General features: G+C 34.3%; 1 protein-coding gene across 1 annotated transcript in view; it reads left to right on the top strand.

The window, feature by feature from the left end:
- Positions 1-21,572, top strand: part of LOC111056107 (insulin receptor) — a 151,249-nt gene extending 129,677 nt beyond the window's left edge. The window contains exons 13-22 of the mRNA XM_039420054.1: positions 1,682-1,852; positions 5,089-5,290; positions 5,875-6,011; positions 6,939-7,118; positions 7,940-8,094; positions 11,454-11,778; positions 13,040-13,247; positions 16,392-16,707; positions 18,198-18,350; positions 19,535-21,572. Of these exons, the coding sequence (XP_039275988.1) occupies positions 1,682-1,852; positions 5,089-5,290; positions 5,875-6,011; positions 6,939-7,118; positions 7,940-8,094; positions 11,454-11,778; positions 13,040-13,247; positions 16,392-16,707; positions 18,198-18,350; positions 19,535-20,014 (2,327 nt within the window). The 3' untranslated portion in view covers positions 20,015-21,572. The remainder of the gene's footprint in view (positions 1-1,681; positions 1,853-5,088; positions 5,291-5,874; positions 6,012-6,938; positions 7,119-7,939; positions 8,095-11,453; positions 11,779-13,039; positions 13,248-16,391; positions 16,708-18,197; positions 18,351-19,534) is intronic.
- The last annotated feature ends 3,394 nt before the right edge of the window (positions 21,573-24,966 follow it).

Raw genomic sequence — 24,966 nt, 5'->3', positions numbered from 1 at the left:
GTTATCAAATCTTGTAATAAGTTTAAATTGTAATTAAGTTTTTGTCATAGTCATTCAATTTCAGCTGTTTTACATCCAAGAAATCAAGCCGGTAAACAGCTGGTTGTAGAACAAATAAACATATGATTCTCATTACAGCATACTATACTGTAATAAAATCATATGTTTTCTTCACAGTCGAGTATGTTTCCTAGTTCCGAATTTATTAGGAACAAGCAAAACTGGTACAAAAACCGTCTTTATATTTTTAATCGATATATTTTCTTCTTCTATTTTGGATTAATCAACGTGATGATTAATAGAGATAACTCTTATTACTTTGAGCAGCCTCTTCTCAATAATTGAATTTTAAGTATATTTTTTTCCAGAAATGGAACCACTGTAATTAAATTATGTATAGAGACTATTTAACATTACAAGCAGTGATGCCAATAAATCATTGAACAGTATATTATTATTTATAATTTCAAACACAGGTAACTTCATAACGTAGCACTACCTAGATTTCAATCAAATCAAATACATTCATAACATAAACATACATAAGTTTATCATAATCTTTTTATTGCAAATATTCAATTCAACATATACAATTCTATTTTTATAAAGACAGTCTTTGATCTGTAAAAATTGCTATTAAGTATAAGCATTCTCTTATTTATTCATTGATATTAAATGACTCATTTGTAGAGAAATAACAAGTTCACCCCAAAACTATTTCGAATTCGAAATCGAATTTCGATTAATAACGTATTCCACATAGAGCTTTTACTTGGATTTACTAGTGAAAGTATTTAGTAGCTATCAGGTTCAACTAACAATTTATTCAGTTTTACATAGTATAGTTATATATTATAAAGGTAATTCAAAGAGGACTTTACAAATTTGAAAATTCATATGAATCTTATTAAACAAGGTACAGAGCTGGTTTTGGTGTTGTTTTAAAGGAAAACACTCCAAGTTTTGACTCGCATAGTCCGCTAGTGCCTGGTCGCGCCGCACAAGCGCTAGCGGCAGTTACGTCAAAGATGGCTGCCTTCACTGGACCCGAGCGTGCTAGCTGTGTGTTTTGGTTTGAAAAACGGCATAGTGCACCTTGATATGTTGCAACAATTTTTGATACCACAGATCGATGAGGATGACCGAGAACAAAATGTTTTCTTTATGCAATATGTCGCACCACTATACTATCTGCCTGACGTCCGGGATTTTCTTAATGACCACTTTCAAAATCAGTGGATTGGCCGTAATGCGCCAATTGCATGGCCCGCTCGTTCCACCGCTCGACTAACACCGCTGGATCTTTTCTTGTGGGGTTTCATAGAAGATATGGTGTATGTACCTCCTTTGCCAGTCACTCTACCTGAACTTAGAGTAATGATTTGCTCTGCTGTTGAGCAAGTTACACCTGAAATGCTAGTGCGAGTCTGGGAAGAAATCGACTATCGATGGGATGTCTGCAGGATAACCAATGGAAGTCACATAGAAAATCTTTAGTTCAAGATAAAAAACTTTAAGTCTTTTCCTTTAAAACAACACCAAAACCAGCTCTGTACCTTGTTTCATAAGATTTATATTAATTTTCAAAGTTGTAAAGTCCTTTTTGAATTATCCGGTATAATAAACTGTTCTGTAGGATGATATTAGCAGTAGTGATGATTTGTTAATTGTGTGTGTGCAGTTCCATCGATGCCTCAGAACCTGGTGGCGAAAATCGAGTCGAGCTCGGAGATCAAGGTGGCCTGGCAGCCGCCGCTCAACCCCAACGGCAATGTCACGCATTACCTCATCACTGCCAAGTGGGAGCGCGACGACTCCGAGTTTCTTGCTCAACGCAACTATTGTGAAGAACGTGAGTGCAACGCATGCTTGCCTCTGCTTAGTTGTATAGATCTCATTCTTTTATTTATTGGCCTATTGAATCCAACACTCTACAATCATGGAATGAAAAAACAAAAATTGATGAAAATTCTAGATTTATCTCCTAATATCGGGGCACCGAGCTTCGCTCGTTATTTTTACTTATTGATAAACAGAACACAATTCTCTAAAATGATCGTCTTTATATATTTTACAGCTGGCTATACGTCAGCTTATGAATTTCGGGGATGCGATATTTTGATTTTCCACAGAATCACTCGCTCACTTTTTACTATCCACAGACGACGAAAGTCTCAGCTGTTTCAGCCAAGGATGAATTATCCTTTTAATGTCGTTCAGCGAGTTTTCCCAAGGATGAGACCTAGTGCAATCGCATTTTTATATCATAGACCTACTATGTTCCAAATTTCGTGAAATCGTTAGAGCCGTTTTTGAGATCCGTTAAACATAAATAACCACTTATAAATATACAGAAATTGCTCGCTTTATACCTATATATATATATATATATAATATATATATATATATATATATATATATATATATATATATATATATATATATATATATTATATATATATATATATATAATATATATATATATATCAAAATATATATAAAGTAACATATCTAAATGACATTTAACTTATACCAAAAGACTAAAGATGATGTTCAAATTGACCTCCGTTGTTCTGATTGCATATGTTCAGACGTCTTCTCATCGATTGTCGGACCCGTTCAAATATTCCAGGAGTCTGCTTTATCATTTCTATTCCGTTCAAAATCCTTAATCGGAGTTCTTCAATGGTATCAATCGGAGTATTGTATACCAAGGTTTTCAAGTGTCCCCAAGATAAAAATCCAAAGGATTCAAGTCTAGTGACCTAAAACGGTTGTTTAAAAGTTTCGGTAAACAAGTGTTTCTAAAAATCATCGGCAAATACCAGCACGGGGAATACAGTCTCGTGGCAATAGAGTATGAACTTTCTGGAGGTGGTATGGATGTAATTGTTGCTCTTTCAGTATCCTCCAAATAATAGATCGATTGACATTAAACTGCAATGACAAAAAACAAAAAACACAGCGCGGTTACAGTAGGCATAACTTACAGTTTGTTGTTTTGTTCAACAGTGAGCTTAAATATTTCTGAAAATAACTTTCAGCTGATGATTTCTTTTGAATATTATTTTCTTATTTAAAACAAAATAAATCAGCTGTTTTGGAACAGCTGATATTTAAATCCATGTTTTATTTGCAATCAGCTACAACCTATGAGTTATTAGTTCTCTCCTCATAAAACAGCAAAATTTTGTGGTGTAACGTACTACATAATAATACATTTCATTCAACTTTTATTCAAATTTAGTTCACACAGCTTACATGATTCTTTTCAGAATTAAATTCTCTACAATTTTTATTGCGAAAAATTATTTGTTTACTAGTCATTAAAGAAAGTTATTAGGCATCAAACGTAGAAGTCTGTGTTTTTCTACTTAGATTTTTTGCATATTTCAACTTTTTTCTCAAAAACTACTCAAACTACAGCTTCCAGACTAGTTTTATTCAATTTTTCAGATATTTTTCCATATGAATCCAGCATAAGTTTTCCAAGAACTAGTCCACAAACAATTCAGCATCGGTGTATTACATCAGAGGAACTGAATTCCGGGCGAAATCTTTCACCCTGTATAGCTCGCTTATGGAGCGTTTATGGATATATGTTTATAAGAACTTTTTTTCTTATTTTTACCGTACCTCTACTGTCACGTATTAATTATTTTACCATAATTAAGAATCACCCTGTATGTATATATATGGTAAAATAATTTAATACGTGATAGTAGAGGTAAAAATAAGAAAAAAAAATTACTTATAAACATATATCCATAAACGCTCCATAAGCATATGTTAACCTATAATCACTATGTAAAACAATTAACCTAATTATGTTAACCTATTAATCAATATGTTAGTACTGTACCTATAATTCATGTTAGCACCCAGCTATTGAATAATCATTTATTCAATTTTACCTAATTCATGTACAGGAAAGTGCCTATCTAAAAGTGGAAATATGTTAATCACTTCATAGTGTTTATCATTACTTCATACACGCACACACGCTTCATACATTTTATAATAATTTTCAACGGAAAGTTATATTGTGACTTGATGATTGACCACTTTTATGTATTATCGTTTTTGCATTTGGCTTTTTGATTAGGAATTTTATGTCTGATAGTCCAGGCAATGAATGCTCAAAAAAGGCTATAGAGGGAAATGTTTGGAAGACAATTTTTGACCCCACAGTTCTGTTGAGGGTAGTAAGGAGGCAAACATATCAAAAGTCCCCACCCCTACCCTCTGTGCTAAGGGTGTGGGGGTGGTTTAAAGGTATCGTTTTTTGGTTTCTCGCATAAAACACAAAAACGATGTGTCTTAAAGAATTGACCGTCATATAAAAAATTAAAGCTTACATAATTTCCTACAATATTCATTCTACAAATTGTTTTATATCTCCTCTAGTTTTCGAGATAATATCCGCTCTTGAAGGTGTGACATTTTTGAAAAAACACGTTGCCACCAATTTTTTCTATTTTTGCTTTTATAACTTTTTAAAAATCGATGGGAAAAATTCATGCTGATTATGAGCTTATAAGGCATTAAATTCTCTTCAATTTGATGTATGATTTCACACTTTTACGAATTTCCCTACACCTTTTGCAGCAGCTTTAGTGTTGATTGTGAAATCTTCATTTTTGCAACAATAGACCAATAATTATTGACAAAGGAATTCGGAGGGAATGTTTTAAACAAAATTTTCGACTTTGCAGCTTTGTTGAGACTAGTTGGGAGAAGAAAATATCAAAAGTCCCCATTCTTAACTCATGTGCTAAGGGGTTACCCTCCCGTATTTAATTAAAAATTGAGTTATTTGCAATATACTTTAACTTCTAATAAAGTATCTCAATAGGGATATTCGAATTGTTTGTCAATGAAGACATGATTTCATAGTACCTTTTTTCAAAACTTTTTATAAGCACTTATATAAAACACAACATCTAGTTTCGGCTTTCATGCAATTTTCAAGTTTTTTGAATGAGGAAAAAAGGCTATTATGAAATTATTTCTTCATTGATTAATACTTTAACTTGTATGTGAAAAATATCATAATTGAATGGAATGTAAATTTGTATATTTTTGTAGCGCTGACTTCAATAGTGGACGTGACGAATCAGGCGGGCAAGTGGACGCTGGTCAACGACGATGACGTCTACACGGGCGGCAAGCCGGATGACTGCGTCTGCATGGACGACAAGAAGGTCAACAAGAAGAAGCAGCAGGAAAAAGAAATACAATTTCAGATACAATTTGAGGACACCTTACAGAATCTTGTTTACATCAAAAGGTTAGTTTATTATCTTATTCAATGAGGAATTCATTACCCCTGTTATATTTGTGATTTCTTTTTTCTATGGCTTAGCATACTGATTTGTCAGCTTGATGAGGAAGTGATAAAAAACGTTCAACATTTTGGTTGTAAGGGTATATATATGGTCCAAAACTATTTCTTAGTTCTAAGGGTTTGAGAATCATGCACTATCATAAACGACCAAAATGCCTGCTTTCAAATGAATTTTTGCTCCAATCTGCTGGTTATAAAAATAATACTTATGATTCTTATGGGAGTGTTCACACATTTTAATTTTGTTTATGTGTTAACATTTTTATAATGGTATTCGGTATTTGCCCAGGAGAAAAAGGAGGTGAAGTAAGCTGAAATTTGGGTTTTGGCTAAATAGAAGAATTTTTCAAACCTTCGGTTTGAACTGGTATGTTATTTTAATCAAACAAAAGCTGGTATGTGAAATTCTTATATAATATGAAATTCTGAAATATAAGTTTGATTCTCTTTTTTAAATTGTTTAATTTATTATACTCATTCATGCTTTGGCCATAGTTCTAATTGGTTTTACTTATTCTGTTTTGCAGGTCGTCGCTACGAGATAAAAGAGAAATATCGCTTCGAGATGGGAAAACAATAACGGAAAATCATTTTGCCGAGTCTGACATGCGCATAAAAACAGTTCCGGTTTCAACCGACCTTGAGGTGCAGAGATTGGAGAACGGTGAGTATTCTCATATCTTTGCTATTGAATTATATTAAAGATGACGTTTGTTTTAAAATTTTTGCTTTTAATGCTGGAAACTATGTTGATGCTCACTAAGATACTGTTTGATGATATCTATGCTGATTGTTAACTATACCACTAGGAGCACAGGTGAAGATAGGACAACAGAATATTGTTTTGCATAATTACTCATGTTATCTAAAGAGACCGATCCTTAAATCACTGTTTCTCGTATTTACACGTCTTTAACTCAGTTTGAAATCTTCTGGTATCTATTGAATTGATTTTCAACTAAACTGATCATTAGCAATCAAATAATGTAGGTGGGCCTCCTGTTCTTTCAAAATACCAAAACTTAAAAATGATCATTTAAATAATGTTAGTTGATTATGAAACAATTATTATACATTCGCACTTAGTTGAGATAACTTAGATGTAAATCTACTTGGATTACTTATTTATCAAGGTATTGCTTATTTTGATTTAGTAATGCTCCATTGAGGCATTACTATAGTCTGTGCAAACCTTAGATTGCAGCATTGCTCTTATGGAGTACAATGCTGTCAAATTTCACAGAATCCAGAGAGCCTGTGAATTGATTGTGTGAGAGAAAGAGCGAAAAAGAGAGCGTATGCCATTTTGATAGGATCAGCATAAAAACGGCAATAGTGTGTTCCTTTTGTATTAAAATAACATTGGCCATAAAACCCCGTGCTGCAAAGTAAGGTTTGTACGGACTATATTAATCTTCATTTGCACTTGGAAATTTCACAATACATATAAAATATTGTGTAATCATAATCCTCTAAATGAAGTGATCTAATCAAATCTGGCTATATCTTGGCCAGTCTATTCAGACAATATTTTATTTTGTATAATGTTCGTTTGCTACAATTTTAAAATTTGGAACATGTCAATTTTCAGAACCTCAAGTGAAAATACTATTGCAAGGTAAGACGAGCTATGTGATCAAGGGACTGCACCACTTTGCTCAGTACACAATATCCGTGTCGGCCTGTCGCCAGAGAGACGAAACTGACAAGCTGATCATGACCAACAACTGTAGCACGCACTCAATCATTAGTGCCCGCACCAAAAAATTGGGTGAGTTGTGTTTCTCAAATTCATCCAACTGTTCATTTTCACTTCCTTGTCGTACACCACCAAGTGTTCACTACAAAAATGTGATAACATTATCCATTTATCTGATAAGAATTTACTACTTGAATAGACGAGAAAATAGCAATAGCCCTTGAAAAATGCAACCTATTTTGGAAATTCACTTGGAATCTTAATAATCTCAAAACATGTAATATTCTAGTTAATTCTAGATATTGTAGTTGATGATTTGATACTATTTTGATAAATATTCCTTATTAATTTGAATTATAATTTTATCATTTTATTCCATAACTTGATTATAAAATTATAATACAATATTCTATTTGTAGTTTATGATTGAAGGAATAATTTGTATGGTTTGTAATGTACGAGGGTGATCACATTGGATGTATATCATATGTGCAAGTGCACGTCGGATCATGCATGAGCTGAAAAACTAAATTTGAAAAGTCCATTGAAACACGTTGTGACTTGCATGTAGCTGCGCACACTGTACGCAACCAGCAAGTGCAAGCGTTCAGTGTGAGTGTTCCTATTGCTCTTTCCACATTTTGTTTCTCATCTGCACGCTAGGTCATGCATAACCAAGTTTGCACTTGCACATAAACGTATTTAACGTGATCACACCCTTACAGAATTTACACATGATATCAAGTGAATAATACTATTTTAGTATGTGGCATTTAATATTATTTTAATGACATTTCTTATTAAAAAGTATAAGCAGCATGAGTTCTGTCAACCCTTTTGCTCAATATTGAATTTATTGCTGATTAATGTTTTGACGATTGTCTTTGTTACAGCAAATGCTGATGTAGTATCAGAAATCTGGCACGAAGTAATAGAGAATCCGGTGAACCACACTCAGCCGATTGTGAAATTGTACTGGAAAGAGCCGCCCGCACCTAATGGTCTCATCGTCATGTATCAGATATCGCACTGGCTTGTTTTCGAGAATGTAAGTTGTCTTTTTGTTTGTGTTCGAGCCTAATCTTCTCATATAGATAGTAATTGATATTCTTTCTGTATGTTGCTTATAATTATCACACCGGTTTGTACAAAGGTCTGTTAACTTTAAATCCCGATTAAATGCCCTTTTTTTTAAAAATTAGCGTCAAACTCATATAACGAATACAACGATAAGTTCACCAGATATTCCTTCAAGTTCTTTCTAAATATTTGAGAATCTTCTAATACTCTTAAACTAGTTGGTAGCTTCAGAAAATATTTCTCTCCTCTGTAAATTGTTTTTTTCTCAAAGATATGTAATCTGTGTCTTTCTGTAATTCGACCGAAACGCGTATTATAATTGTGTGTATTATTCCTTAAGTTTGTACCAGCAATGTTCTTGAAGAAGATAATAACATCAAAAATGTATTGGCCATAAACTGTCAAGATTCCAAGTTGTGAGAACGCTACTTTTACTGAGTCAATTCTATCGAGGTTGAGCATGATTCTTATAGCTGTTTTCTGCTGTTTGAGGATTTTATCAAGATTATTCTTACTAGTACTGCCATAAATACATAGACCGTAAGCTAGATGCGCATGTATTACGGAGTGGTATATTGATTTCAGTGTCTGTATACTACATAAATTAGACATTCTACGCAAAGCATACAGACCTGGGGATATTTTTTTTATAACTTGGCAAACATGATTATCCCATGAAAGATTGCTATCTATTAACAAGCCTAGAAATTTTGTTCTCTCTTCTGACTCTAGAAGCTCGTTATTCACTGCTATGCTTGGGCATAATTCATTCCTACTTTGCCTAGTCATAAAAGGGACAACTATAGATTTACTTGAGTTCAATAATAGATTCCGGCTATTCAAATATTCATTAATCGAGGACAGGCCTATAGCAGATGAGAGCTCCACATCTTCCGTCGATTTTCCAGTAAAGATTATATTGGCATCATCCGCATATAGGCATACAGAGGCTTGCGGTGGAACCACATTGGGCATACCCCTGATATAGCACAGGAATAATAGCGGACCCAAAATTGACCCTTGGGGTACTCCATACTTTAAACTTTTCAGGTCAGAGCGATAGCTTCTCTTACATATATGGTTACTGTTCTCTTGAGTATGCTCTATTTCTACAAATTGCTGTCTACCAATTAAATAAGATGAGAACCAAGTAAGCTCCTTTCCATGTACTCCTAAATCCTCTAGCGAATGTAACAGAACAACGTGAAGTACACTGTCAAATGCACGAGTCATGTCCAGAAATGTGCCAACAACTTTCTCTCCTTTATCTATACTATTAATTATTGTATTTATGAAATCCACTCCTGCTGTAATTGTTGATTTTTTTGAACGAAAGCCATGTTGTTCTGTGTCCAATAAATTATTTATTTCTAAGTACTCCATCAATTGAATATAAACCACTCGTTCAATAATTTTTGAAAATACTGACAATAATGCTATCGGCCTATAACAACCAGGATCTGTGATACTACCTTTTTTAAATATTGGAAAGACTCTAGCTATCTTCAGTTTGTTAGAAAAATGGCCTGATATTAGGGAGGAATTTACAATATGTGCTAGTGGTTTGATTATTGCTGGTAAAACTTTTTTGACAACTGTTATTGGAATGTCATCCGGACCAGAAGAGTGTTTGTTTTCAAATGACATTACTATTTTTATTAATTGACTCTCGCTAATAGGATTGAATCTAAATCTTAAGGAAGTTTGACAACTTTGTAAAACTGGTACATATACAGGTATCGAACTTTTAGGAATATCCGGAATTACAAAATTGTCAACTGCTGTAACGAAAAAATCATTAAAAATATTGCTAACACAATGAGGGTCCGTTGAAAGTGCACCATTACTTATTACACCTAAATTAGAATTATTCTTTTTACTCTTACCCACCTCAGCATTAATAATTTTCCAAGCTATTTTGTTCTTGTTTTTGGAATCCATTATTTTTTTATCAAAGTATTTCTGTTTATTTTTTTGTATCATAAGTTTGAGAGCTTTTCTATTATTTTTTATTTGAATCTTTAAATCTTCTCTTTTAGTTCGTCTATGTAAATTTTCCAACTCTAATAATTCATTTTTTTTATCAATCACCTCAGTACTCATCCTAATCTTGCTGTTATTATCCTTTTTATATCTTAGTATCTTTGGGAAATGAATGTTGAAGTAATGTGAAAATACTGAGATGAAGACATCATATTTTTCATCAACTGGTGATTGATAAATCTCCATCCAATTCAGATTTGCTAATTCTCTATAAAATACTTCCAAATGACTTTCATCAAATCTACGATAAAATTTCCTAGTTGGTTTATCAAGAACGCCACCCACACCCCGGATCTCAAGCAGTTGCGCATCGTGATCCGATATGTGAGTGATGATGCTCGATGCATTTAAACTATCGTCAACAATGTTCGTAATAAAGTTATCTATTGCTGTTTCTGATGTGGTTGTTATTCTTGTTGGAAAATCAATCATGTAAATCATATTATGCATTTTGAGAACATTCATTAACTTATTATAAGTATTATTTTTCTCTAAAACATTGATATTTATGTCTCCTGCTAAAATAACTTTCTTATATTTTTTACATAAAATTTCAAGTAGAATTTCTAACTTCTCTAAGAATGGATCCAAAAAACAATGCTGTGGAGTTCTGTATAAGCAAGCCATTACAAAATTTAAACCATCAAGAGTGAACACAGCATTCAAACTCTTTTTCAGTTGTTATTGACAAAATAGCTGGTAACATTACAGATTTACACTTGGAAAATATTTTATTATGTACTAGGATCATGACCCCGCCTCCAGTACTTTCTAGTCTAGAAAAGCTTGAGCTTATCTGATATTTCGGAACATTGAGTATTTCTATTTCAGAATTTGACATTTTGTGTTCTGAAATGTCAGGCTACTATGTCAGGCTCTAACTCATCTAAATTGATATTTAACATTTCCAAGCGTGATGGTAGGTGTTGTACATTTTGATGTAATATGGAGACCTTATCAACATTTGTTCTATTTTTATTCATTGATAGATACAATATCATTCTCAACTATGAATGTTTGGGAAAGGATCAACAGGTTTAAAGCCAGAAACTGTTCCCTTCCAAAATTTGGAAAGAAATTGTTCAAAAACTATAGGTTATGTTGTAGGCTATTCTACTACAATATGAGGGAAATGGATCCTTGGTTGATGGCTTTGGATAGAGGCATTCTAGAATATGAGGAAAATCGATCATTGGATCGTGGTTATTTTCTTCTAAGTTTGTAGGTCTCATGAGAATCAGAGAAATCTGTTCAAACTTGAAATGTATTGAATTGTTATTGTAGCAACAGCACAAGAAGACGCACTGCATCTCGCGGCGTCAGTTCCTGGAGGAAGGCAACTCACACACCCTGACCAACCTGGCGCCGGGCAACTACAGCTACCAAGTGTGCGCCACCTCATTGGCCGGCCTGGCCAACTGTAGCCAATCGCCGTTGCGCTACTTTGAGATCCAGGGCTACTCGTCTGTCACCAGTCTGCAGATCATCTTCGCCACGTTCATGACGGCCGGCATGCTCATTCTGTTGGGCTTCGTTGTGTTTCTGCGCAACAAGTCCAACAAGCAAACGCCGCTTATCGCTGAGTGCAACCCGGAGTATGTCAGCACCGGTGAGTTTCACCCTAATTCACTCTACTCATGTAACACCTATAACATAGCGAGTAAAATGCGCTACAAGGAAAAAATGCGCTACATTTCTTCCTTAAACTACAAGGATTTCTTTCTTGCGCTACTCTTCATTGCGGTACAAAGAAAAAATGCGTTATAAAAATGATCAATGATAGATGATAGAAAACACTGAGGAAAACAAAAGGATCAGGGGCTCACTACATAGCTAACAGTAGGATAATATGAATACCAGCCTTGTAAGTCTAGTAACTTAAGATTTTTTCTATTATTAGACTAGTAATAGAGGTCTGCAGAACTTTTGGTATAAATCTCCTTGACTAGTCAGGGGCCTACTCCACAGCTAAAAGTAGCATAGAAACTCAGCAACGGTGAGTTTTGCACCTTTACTCTTTCGCTGTACCACGTATAAGATAGGGAATGAAATGCGTTCCAATTCGGAAGTTATAAAAAATAGAGTATAAACTATCTCGATTCTAATTTCAAATCATTCAGATAAAAAACCACTAAGGAAAACAAGTGGATCAGGGGCTCGCTCCACAGCTAAAAGTAGGATAGTATGAATACCAGTCTTGTAAGTCTGGTAACTTCAGTTTTGTATATTATTAGACTAGTAATAGAGGTCTCCAGAATTATTGGTATAAATCTGCTTGACCGTGAGCAAAATGTCCTGGTTCTTCAACATTACCAACATCTCAATAATTGTAGAGACCAGGAAGATGGCGGACCTGCCGAAAGATCTTGTTGTCACAGTAAGTGAATAAATTCATTTATTGAAGAAATTTGACTGCTAGTGATTCTTTTTACTAACAAAAAAGTGATTTAATAATAAGCAGTTTCTGATGGAAAACAACATTGAAAAACGGTAGAGAATTGATTGGCTGAATCAATTTCAGCTTTATTCTTATCTTGCTTGTATGCTTTGCTACTAATTCTCTTGCAGTTTTCCAACTATAAGCTAACAAGATAATTCAAAGTCTTCATCATATTTCTAAATATAAGCCAGCAACTTGAAAATCTTTACAACAGGAGAGATGTGTTTGTTTACAATCAGTTGATGAAATTTTAAGCGGTTGAGAAAGAAATAGACATAAACGGAGATTGATTCTTGTAATATCAATTTGTTGCAGCTCAAAGACCCATTTATTTATTTCAAGGGAACAGACTATAGTTAGATTTCCTTGTAATATTATTTGTACTGGTTTGTTTGGCTTGAATATGATTGTGACTTGTTTGTTGGAAAAGTGTACGTTCCGGACGACTGGGAGGTGCCTCGCAGCCAGATCGAGCTGGATGGGGAGCTGGGCCAGGGCTCGTTCGGCATGGTTTACGAGGGCATCGCCACCAACGTAGTGCCAGGGGAGCCGCGCAAGAAGTGTGCCATCAAGACTGTCAATGAGAACGCCTCGCTGCGCGAGCGAGTCGAGTTCCTCAACGAGGCCTCCGTTATGAAGTGAGTGCGCCACCAATTCATATTTATTTTATCAATTATGCACCATAAAATATGTACCTCCCTAATTCCGGCCACTAACGGTGGAACATGCATGATAGACATGTTACACATACACATGTTTATCATTAGCGAGAGGCTTATAAAATAAAATAGACGACCAATAACAATAAATAAACCTCTGGGAAATTTCAAATTATAATAATAGGAAAATAATTAACCTCAAATGGAACAGTGAAGAAAAAATAAACAAAAATCGGAAATTCAAACAACCTGACCTCAACAAATTTTGTTCGAAGCCTTTCCCTGTGATGTCACAACAATGCATGACGTCATGTGTATCATGCATGTTCTACCGTTAGTGGCTAGCCTAACGGGTAACTGACTTGAATGAAGTCATTCTTTTAATTCGTTCTATATTTATTGCTTATGTGTTATGTCACTAAGATATAAACTATATTATGTAGGCTACTTAGAAAACTTGTGCAATTAATGCATCTATTCATCTTGGGTGATTCAAATCAAATCAAATCCCATGTCAAACAAAAACAGGATCTATGTGTAATGCCTAGTCCACACTATCGCCAAGTCTCTGGCCAAGCTGACCAGCTTGGCCACGTTGGCCATCCACACTCCAATGTGATCATTTGTGGATGCTCTACTGACAACTCGCCTTCGCTCGACAAAAATCGGAGCGATGACCAGCGAAGGCCAGTGAAGGCAAGCGCTGGCAAAGCAGCAAACATCCATCCACACTCTCGTCGTCATTTGTACGCATTGGGCGAGACTGTGGGTGCGGAATAATTACCCAAATGCACATGCTACTGCTATCATAGTCTGTTCATCGAAAAGAGAGACAAAACATCAAACATCGAGTTTGTACTTGTGTAATTAAAAAAGTAAAGACTGGTATCAGCTTATTTTTCACTTATACTAATTGTAGCTATTTATAGCTGATATGATTAATTATTTTTATACTTACACAGGAGCAGACTTTACGTTTTGTCTGTTCTTTTGATGAACAGAGTTCAGTTTTTACTTCGGTCTGTGAAGCCTGCTACACACACATTGATTTTTGGACGTACAATTTTTTGCCGTCCTTATAAATTCTATCAGATTTGAATGGAAATTGACAAACACGTGATGTGATTATATGTTTGTCAAGTTATGTTCAATCTAATCGAATTTATAAGGACGTCAAAAACTCGATGTGTCTGTAATTTGACTTGGTGTTTTGCACTATTTTGGATTGCAATGCACTCAAATTTCGTCCAATATTCAGGAAAAAGTAATCAAACTTATTTAGATTCAAAGCCATGAACTCGTGTCGGCAACACAGGCAATAAATGAGTCAATAAAGAACTTGTTACTAGAATAAGTCTTTAATCTGCTCCATAAGTGTTCTACACTAATTTGAATTAGTGTGCTCAAATATTATTAATATCTCCTGTTCACCATGTTGATTTTCAGTACTAAAAAAATATATGCCATCAAAAGTATTTACTTTTATCAGATTCAGGTGTAGTAATCGACTTTAATGATTTTATTTAAAAATTTGATTGCATCTCTAAATTCAGCAAGCGGCAGCAGCTGAATTTGCAAATAAAAACAACAGTAAGATCATATGTATCTTCAAACATACAGGCTATAGGTGCAAGTTTTATTCGACCATCATTGTCGTTAAATTTGAATTCAATTATTGGTCTTTTTTTAATAGAGTTTATTGTTTATTGTTTATAGCGGAGTATAGTGGGTATCTTCTGCGATTTATCCAAGGCCTATGACAGGGTTAATCACAAAATTCTACTAAAAAAACTTGCTTATTATGGGGTCACAGCCAAAGCATTAGACTTTTTTGAATCTTACTTGACAGGGAGACGCCAAGCGGTAAGAGTTATTAACAATAAAGGGGTTATTATTGATTCGGACTGGTTGTTTCAATCCAATGGAATTCCCCAGGGAACAATACTGGGTCCAATACTTTTCAACATTTATGTGAATGATCTCCCAAAAAAACTAGATTCCAAGGTCATTCTTTTCGCCGATGATACAACAATTCTAGTTGAGGGCTCAAAAGGGGATATCCAAATCAAGACTCAAACGGCAATTTCAGACTTAAATCACTGGCTCAATGAGAATCACCTTAAACTAAATACCAACAAAACAAAAATTCTTCAATTTACAGCATCCCGTCGAACTTTAAACAACAATATACCTAACGTAGACCTATCAGGATACGATCAGTCAAAAGTGACGAGGTTTCTCGGGGTCGAGCTGCAGGATGACTTGAGGTGGGGTGATCAGGTGCAGCGTCTCTTGCATAGGATATCTGCTATTATGTTCTCGCTGAGGTGTGTGAGGGGAGCAGTAGGGTATAATTCCCTGCTTGCGATCTATCATGGCTATCTCATGTCTGTCATTCGTTACAGTTTGATATTCTGGGGTGGCTATGACACACACCTTGGGGTAATTTTCAGGAGGCAGAAAAGAGCTCTGAGAATAATCTTCAACCTCAGTTCCCGAACATCCTGTAGGCCTTATTTTGTGAGAGAGAGTATATTAACTTTGCCAGCCATGTACTTTCTGGAGATCATCACGTACGTTAGTAAAAATTGGAGGGCATTCTCATCCGTTCTACTTGATCATTCCCACAATACGAGGAGTGGTGGCTCAATCCTCGGTTACCCGGCACATAGACTAACCCTTCTGGAGAAAGGCCCACACTATTGCGCAATAAAAATTATAAATAGACTCCCCCATAACTTTAAAGATTTTTCCAACTTTTCAAAGATGACTGGAAGGATAAGGAAGGTTCTGTTAAAAAGAGCGCCATACACAGTGGATGAATGTGTGGATGTCTTGAGGGAAGAAAATTACATGTCATAGAATTATTACAGAATAAAAATTTCCTTTAAATCAACTGAAATTAATCGATTTCTTCCAGGGGGTGTTCTTTGAGACAGTGTTTTTCTTTGACGTCTCCTCTTTGCACTAATTGTATTTTTCTGTGTTTTTTTATTGATTGTGACGATTCAATGCTGTGAAGCTTGTCTTTTATATTCAACTACTTGAATAAATGAAATTTGATTGATTTGATTGTTGTTTTGATAATTTGAATGGATTACTGATTGGTGTATTGTTTGGCAGGGCATTCAACACTCATCACGTGGTGCGGCTGATCGGAGTGGTGTCGCAAGGCCAGCCGCCCTATGTGGTGATGGAGCTGATGGCCAACGGGGACCTCAAGTCCTACCTCAGGCTGCATCGGCCTGACGCCACTGTTGAGCCTCACAAACAGCCTCCAACCTTAAAGGTTAGACCTTCACCGTCGTTTCCACTGATGGATCAGATTCAGTTCGCACATGTAGGGTCGCTTTCCCAAAGTTTGTTTCAAGTATTAAACCCGTTAAATCAATGTATAGTCGCATTTATTCTAATTATATTTCAATTGAGTCAGCTGATTGTTTTAAACTAGAAATTTCAGTTCAACTTTCGAGAAAGCGATCCTTAGAACTGTTTGCACAGTTAAAGCTTAAACTGAATTTAATCAACTGGTGGCTTAAACTCAAAACTAAACAGAATTATGGCGAACAAGACTTGATATGGATTTAAGCCAGTTTAAAATTAAATTTTGTTTAAGCTGAAATTGTGTAAACGTTACTTAATCACACATTGAAAGTTTGTTCATTAATTATTCAATTTGAGTGTCTTTGTTCACTGGTGGTTTCTACTGAAATTGTGCTGCAATGTTTTGAGTTGGTATCTCATACAATTATCTGAAAACGTTTTTATTCATTAAGGGCCGGTTTCCGAGCTCGGGATTTAGCTAAGTTATAGACTTTGAACAGCTGGAGTCAGAAAATTGGTTTCAAAAATGGGGCGTAGTCGCAGTCCACGTTTAAATTAAATTTCGAAAAACTAGAAAATTGAACACAAAATAAAATAAAGAGAAAATAGTGTAAAGTTTCAGTTATCTTGAATTATTTAGGAAGGTTTCAATCCGTCAAGGAAAAACGTTTCCAATAGAATTGAAAAAATAAAGATTATCATAAAGCGACCACGCCCCGTTTCATAAAGCAATTCTCTGACTCCAGCTGTTTAAATTCTAGAACTTGGCTAAATCCCGAACTCGGAAACCGGCCCTTATTGATCTATGATAAGCTTTTTTAGTGGCTGAAATGCACAGAAAAAGAATATTTCAACATAGCTACAATTTTTGCTAGTAATAGATTTCTGGATGATTGAAAACTCTTTTGAAGCTAGAAAGAAATAAAATTCATAGTTGTGTCACTGAAAAAACTTTAGTCATGGTTGAAGATTCAAGAAAAAATTCGAGCTGCAGTTTTCAAGCTTCTACTGATACCGTTTTTTGCTCTCCTAATAAATGAAGTTGGCTAGTTAAGAAATTGATGAAAGTGTGTAAGACTTGAAAATTGAATGAGACTAAGTAGTAAAATTAAGATTTATTTTTTAGTCTTTCAAGACTGGTGACCGATTTTGTATTGTTAAGTTAAAATGTTCGTTCATTGACAATAACAAATTTAGGCCCAAAAGTACTTGAATATCAATTTCAAAACTATCTCATAATTGATTCAAACCAAAACTTTAAAATTTACATGAGTCAATAGTTTATGTAATAATTATAATAGTTTACATATCTGATATTCTTGGTGAAACTTACGGTTATAACCCGTATGAATTAAGTTTATAAATTATCAAAGCTGATCAAACTAATCATGGATTAAGTTTAACTGCTCAATAGCTGTACCGGTAGTCGATTTTATTTGAAAACATCAGATGATCCAACTTGGTTACGCATGATTAGCAGATGCGGCGCAGTTCATATTTTTAGTTAACTATTTAGGTAGTTACTTTTTTGTTATTTTTATGTTAACATTGTATTTTCTTATTTTCACAATTTTTTTTTCATATCTTATTAACATCTGATGGAAAATAGTGTTTTTTCCAGGAACAAAAGGGTTGCTTCCTGTGCGGTGGATGTCGCCGGAAAGCCTGAAAGACGGCGTGTTTACTAGTTCCTCGGATGTGTGGAGTTACGGTGTTGTCATCTGGGAAATGGCAACACTGGCGTCACAGCCTTATCAGGCAAGTAGTTGTACAACATTTCCAACAAGGCGGATCACCCTTATTTTATTGTTGTATAGCTGAATTGAACTGATTGTCTCTCGTTAGTCGTTGTACAGAGTTTCCATCGGAAGGTTTATCAGCTGAAAAACATAGATTCTACATGAAATTCACAATAAAAAAATGACCAGTAAAATTTTCCTATATCGTCCTCAGTTTTCGAGATCTATTTTTCGATTTTTCGATATTTTTGACGAATATAGTTTTCCAACTTTGAGCGCTCATAAAAAATAAAAAAAGTCAAACGAAGGATCAAATTATATGAATATTCCTGGAAATTTCTTTCTCTTTCCAACCATATCCAGAAAATTATATTTCGACTGATAGTTTGCTAGTTATTGAAGTTTTAATGACGGCAATAAGTGGGCCTATTTCAAGAATATTTTGAAAAAAATCTATAGATCTCGAAAACTGAGGTCGATATAGGAAAACTTTATTGGTCATTTTTTGTTGTGAATTTCATGTAGAATCCATCGTCTTGGGCTATTACACTTGTCATCTGGGACAACCTGTAGATGACCCACAACGAGCACAGCCACTACCTCCGTAAACAAAGCCATAGTGCATTTGTGTGACGTCAGCACAGGTTAGGCTCCTACACCAATAAAAACACTAGCTGATATAGATCAGCTGAAATCAATGAATTTTTATTGGTGTAGGAGCCCTACCTGTGCTGACGTCACATGAATGCACTACGGCTTTGTTTAAGGAGGTAGTGGCTGAGCTCTGGCCGACAGAATGCTTCAACAGGCAACAGGCTTGCCAACGATTGTACCAACAATATCCAAAAATTATTCTGATGAGCTGAGTTAAACGAAGTGCTGTGCTAAAGACTCACAGTTGACAACTCTGGTTTTACACTAAATATTCTATATCTGAGCATGCGCAGTTCTTCAAATTGTTACCTACAGCTCAGCTTGTGTTGAGCCATGACTTTGCTGATTTTTATTCCTCAAATTACAAAATAAATCAATAAACTAGACTATAAGCAATGCAATAATGCGCCTATTCCACAAAGTAAAACATTAAGAAGTACTTCCCCCAAAAGAGCAAACTCGAGCGAGCTTGAGAAGGAATGATCCTAGCTCGTAGTTTACCTTACTTTTTCTAGAGCTTTGATTGGATTGTTGTTGACTTGATTGCAGGGCTTGTCAAACGAACAAGTGCTGAACTACGTGAAGACTGGAGGCTGCATGGAGCGGCCGGACAACTGTCCCGATGTGCTCTATAATCTGATGCGTCAGTGCTGGCAACACAAGCCGGCTGACCGACCCACGTTCATGCAGCTGGTGCGTTGTCTGCTGCCGTTTGCGCATCCGTCGTTCGCCAGCCTCTCCTTCTACCACAGCGACGAGGGAGGCCAGGAGCGGCGGGCGTCGACCAGCACGCCACAGGCGACCGTCGAAGAGGAGACGCCGCTTCGTGTTACCCGCGACGTTGAAGACTTTTCGCTGAGTGATGACGAGGACGATTACGAGCCACATCTGCCCGCGCCTGCGCCTGCGCCCGCCACCGACACAAAGGTGAGCAACGGCAGTGCGACTGCGCCGACTCCCAACGGCTTCATTCGTCGGCCGCCGGCTGCCAACGGCAACAGTGTCAACGTCAAGACGACAAAGTGTTGACCACTAGTGACCGCGTAGTTGCCTGCCGCCGACAAACTAACTCTGTCAGGGGTTGACGTTGCCGCCGCCACTGCCGCTACTCCCACCTCCCACCTAGACAATGCTATGCTATGAGCTCTGCTAACAAGTATGTGTCTTTCACACACACTTTATTAAACATCTAAGTCTGATTCGATTCTAAGGCTATGTGGTCGTTGTGTTTGTTTGCTACATAAAATGAGACATACTTGATGTAACATATAAGTCTGATCCGATTCTAAGTTCACATTAAGGTATGTGGCTTTATGTGTTCTTGCCACATGCGACAACATCTACTTTATGAAACTGAGAGACCAGATGCTTTCAAAAGTGTGTGAGTCTTTTGCTACATGAAACTACAAATACTTGATGAAGTACAAACATTTTGATGAACGTTTAGAGAGCTTCATTAATTTCTGTTTCTAAAATCACGTTGTGCTTTCATGATTTGAATTTAAAACAACACTGTAATCCATGAAAAGTACCTATGTGATCTTTATGTTTGATAAATAATACTATACTAACAAACACGACACAAGCTTCATGAAATGCTTTACAGGATGTTTGGAACATATACAAGCAATGCGAGTAGTTTCATTCATTTTTGTTCATCCAGATCAGATGGATGGATTCTTTCAACTTTTTATACGTATAGAAGCAATGTTAAAATCTAGCAAATTCTTTTGTTCCATGAAAGCTGTTTATTTAACGTATTATAAAACAGAGATTAAGCTAGTAAATTCACTTATTTGAATACAATAATAATTGTTCATGTGATGTTGTATGAAACAGGAATTGATTAGGATCCTCTAATGAGAATAAGACTGGGATGTTGTATAGCATTGTCTATTAGCGTGAGGTGAGGCCTAATGTTGTGTTGCTGCCACAGTTGAGTGACTAGTGACAGTGTCGTCTCAATATTGTGTGTCAAAACTTTCTGTGACTCGCGATAGGGTGCGCTAGCTGTTTCATTCATGAATTCCTACTCACCAACAACGAGCTTCCTAGACAAGTTCCAATCATTATTCAGTGACATTGATTAATCGATCTGAATTGTTCATTTTGCAGATTGATTTCTCCGATCCATGTTTTTTGTGAGCTTAACCAAGGTCTAGAAATTTATTACCTGCAACAAGTCTAGAGCTGTAATAAAATCACTCCACTGAAAAAAAATCGCAAATTGCTGTTAGTTGTTAGCTTTAGTTGTTATAAATTTTGATTTTTTATTAAATTGTCTGTAAGGTGTCATAATAACCGATTAATTACATTTTATCAATTACAATAGATACTACCTTCAGTTGTTACACCAGAAACTATGAACTTGGACGTTAGCAGTAGGGAATCTAATTTTATTTTTAAATAATTGAAGTTTATCTGAGATTGTTTGATGAGTTAATCTGTTATTTTATGGTGTGGAAACCAAAACCAGCCCAAAGCTGTTCCAATTCAATGTGCGTTTTTACTTTCAAAATTAATATCTCCCCAATTATAGTTGAATTGTTCCATGTTGTTCATAGACAACCAAGTTATTTCAAAATACTATTTTCCTTAATAGTATTGGTGCAATGTGAAGCCTCCAATGATCCATAGAATCTAATAGCCATATATTATATTTAATTAGTGATCTAATCCACAGTACACTGCATGTTCTGTTGTACGATATTATTGCTATTTTCTATAAGAATCAAAAATTCTGTTAAAATATATTTTTAATTTTTTTTTCATTTGTTTTAAGCTGTCGTACAGTGCTCATTCTGTTTTGTTGTTTCTGCATATTTGTGGCATTTCTCTTATATAATTCACAGTTTTAAATCCGTAATTGTTTTTGATTTATATATTTATTCATTTGTTATGACTATCTTTCATATATTTAGGAAATTATGAATTAGAGCATTTATCGTTAAAGATGTTACAGTTTCAAAAACATGTTATTCATTTTTTTGCACTACCTCACCAATAATATTACTGTTATAAACAGAAATCGTAAAAAATAGTATTTTACCTTATTCACATCCACCCTAATGCTTTATATCAAGTTGACCAAGAATAATATAATTTTTATCCACCCATCACCCTATATAGTTTTATTTGGAATTGGTTTAAAAAACCATTGATTTTAGTTATTATTTATTTATGTGTTTTTGTACAGTATTTATTTTTGTGGCGTCCCTCTCTCTCTTTTATTCTATCTTCCTGTAGCAGTTTTTCACTTATAAATAGTAGCTTAAGAGCTATTAGGTTATTTTCCTGTTAATGTAATGTTGATGGGTCTTATCAAATCAAAGCATCATCTCAATCATCATAATCATTTTATCTTATCAAATCAGGTTCCTTGCCGGAGAATGTAATGTTGATCGCTCTTATCAAATCCACATATTATTGTATAATAGCTGTTGCATCATACACCAATGTTGGTAGCTTTCTTGGAAATGAAATATCAATTTTAGTAATGGCATCACAATCGTGCTTGTTGAATGCTCTGTATTGTACACTACATTGTTATACTTCAATTTAAATTCATTCATGTACACATACGCATTGAAATTCAATAAATAAATTGAGCATTAACTACATTCAAATATTGATAAAATTATTCAGAGTAAATAAAATTTTATAATTATAGTAAATATAATAATAAATTGAATACAGTGAATATAATTAGTTATTTTAATTTTGAATTGAGCTATGAAACTCTTGTGTTTAATTTCTTATTTCAAAATTAAATTTAATTTTTTTACACTTTGAACTTCAATTTAATTTTAGAATCACTGAATTAACTATTATCATGTTACTTGCAATGCACTAAACGAATACTGTATTTAAATAAAATTGAATCATGTAGAATTGTTCCCTAGTAGGTAATTACTTTCTAAAAACTTCGAGTTGTATGAAGTTACCGAATGAAGAAAATTTCATCTTGAGAAAATTATCAAAATGAATGTAGAAAACTTTGTTTCAAACCTTATCTGTTGTACAATGAATCTTTTTCACGTTACTGAAGACTACGATGAAGTGATTCATGCGATTTTTTTGGAGTGTTGAAAAAAGTTACTAAATATATTTGTTGGTTTTTCTAGAGGCAAGTGAGCCTACTTGTTGCAGGTAATAGGAATTGTTGCAATGAACTAGTGTTGCATGGCTGTGAGTCAGTCGGACATAGCATAGGCCTACTGTGTACTGAGCCCATTGAAAACTTCGACTCGTCAATAAGCGGCCTAAAACGCGCGGTCAGTTGAACTAGCATTAGCTTGTGAAAACCATTAAAGTGGCTTTACAATAATGATAGCAGTAGATTTAATACTGTTAGACATTTTTTATTAGATAATTATTATTACTTTTATGACTATTGTAATATTAACACTGGCCAAAGGTTTGTTCCAAAAATAGGAAATTCAATTTGTTTACTTTTTTACTAGAACTATTATAGTATTGTTGAGCTAGCTGTAGTAAACTTTCTTGTTTTCCTCTTTAGACAATGCAAATTTGAGAATAGCATAATGATTGAAGTATGTTATGACTAGCATTAATTACGAAGGAAACTAGAGCAATTTAAAGAAACAAGTAGTGTGAACTGCTACATTATTACCACATTGTTTTCCTCTTAAATTAATAGGATTAATATTGTTCACTTAGATACACTTTATTCCTTCTAAACGAATATCTATTAAGTATTATAATAGCATATAATATCTATAAAAACTCTCGATATGTTGATCTAAAATAATCAATTTGAAAATCTATTCCCAATCTTAGTTGAATTGGAAATAATGGGATTGTTGTTCCAAAGTTGAATATTTGAATTACTACGTAATAACTAAAAGATATATAAAACATTAAATCGAATTTGGGATGAGTTGAAAAAAGTAATGCAATTTTTGAAATGTATCATATATGTATACATGTATTTGACAATCGTAAGGTAATTTTGATTTTCAGTTAATGCGTTATTCTTGAAATCTTGATAATGCCAACTGAATCGTAAAATTTCCGGTTTTTTATTACAAATCATGATGAATTCTCAAGGAAGTAATTCCCTGTGTCCGTTTCCACTCAATTCAAAACCTACTTTTTGCAGTTTCAACGACTAGGCTATTTTATCCCATAATTTAATTATTTCAAAATGAAAAATATACAATCTTATAACTGAATTATTTTCCAAAAACTGGAATCAAAGAATAATACTTAAAATAATATTATAGTCAAATGGAAAATATGATTTAATAAATTTGCTGTTTTCCCAAAAATAGTTTCTGGATGAATTACGTTTCTCACTTAATATTATCAATTTCTTATTATTTCAAATCACCTCATTTCACATTTGTTGCAAAATAACTATTCAGGAAAATTCATCTCAATATATTAAATCCAACATCTTTGTTCTGATGTCAAGTACCATAATTATGCATTCTTAAAGATCAAAAGGTTCAAATTCTGTTATTTCTTTTGTTTTTTAAAAATAAAATGATTATTACAATATACATATCACATACTGAATAGAAATTATTTGTTGTTGATATTTACAGTAAGCCGTGAGTAAACAAGGCATGTAATATCTTTGTAGTAGATAATTAAATGTTTAATTTTTATGTTGCTTTCTCATTGCCGGATGATCTGATGGCAAAACTAGTTTCTAACAATATTTCTAACAAGATTCGTAAAAGATCATATATCTGCAGCATAAATTATTATTAGTTTGATCGTATGGCAACAGTATTGTAAATAAGTTTAGTATTGATGAATCTTTCAGTTACTTATCTGTGTATTTCATTTCTAAAGTAACTTCAAAAAAGCATAATCTGTGTTTTTTAAATTACTCTTCGTTGTAATATTATTATTATTATGGTAGTTTTATTATGTACTGCTTTCATTTACTATGATGTTATTTTTAATTGATTATTACACAGTCTTGGTTAAATTTCAAAAAAATAGTTAGT

This window comes from Nilaparvata lugens, chromosome 2 (assembly GCF_014356525.2).
Source record: "Nilaparvata lugens isolate BPH chromosome 2, ASM1435652v1, whole genome shotgun sequence".
In the NCBI taxonomy this organism is placed as follows: domain Eukaryota; kingdom Metazoa; phylum Arthropoda; class Insecta; order Hemiptera; family Delphacidae; genus Nilaparvata; species Nilaparvata lugens.
The sequence above is the reverse complement of the archived record's forward strand: the minus strand, read 5'-3'. Positions and strand labels throughout refer to the sequence as shown.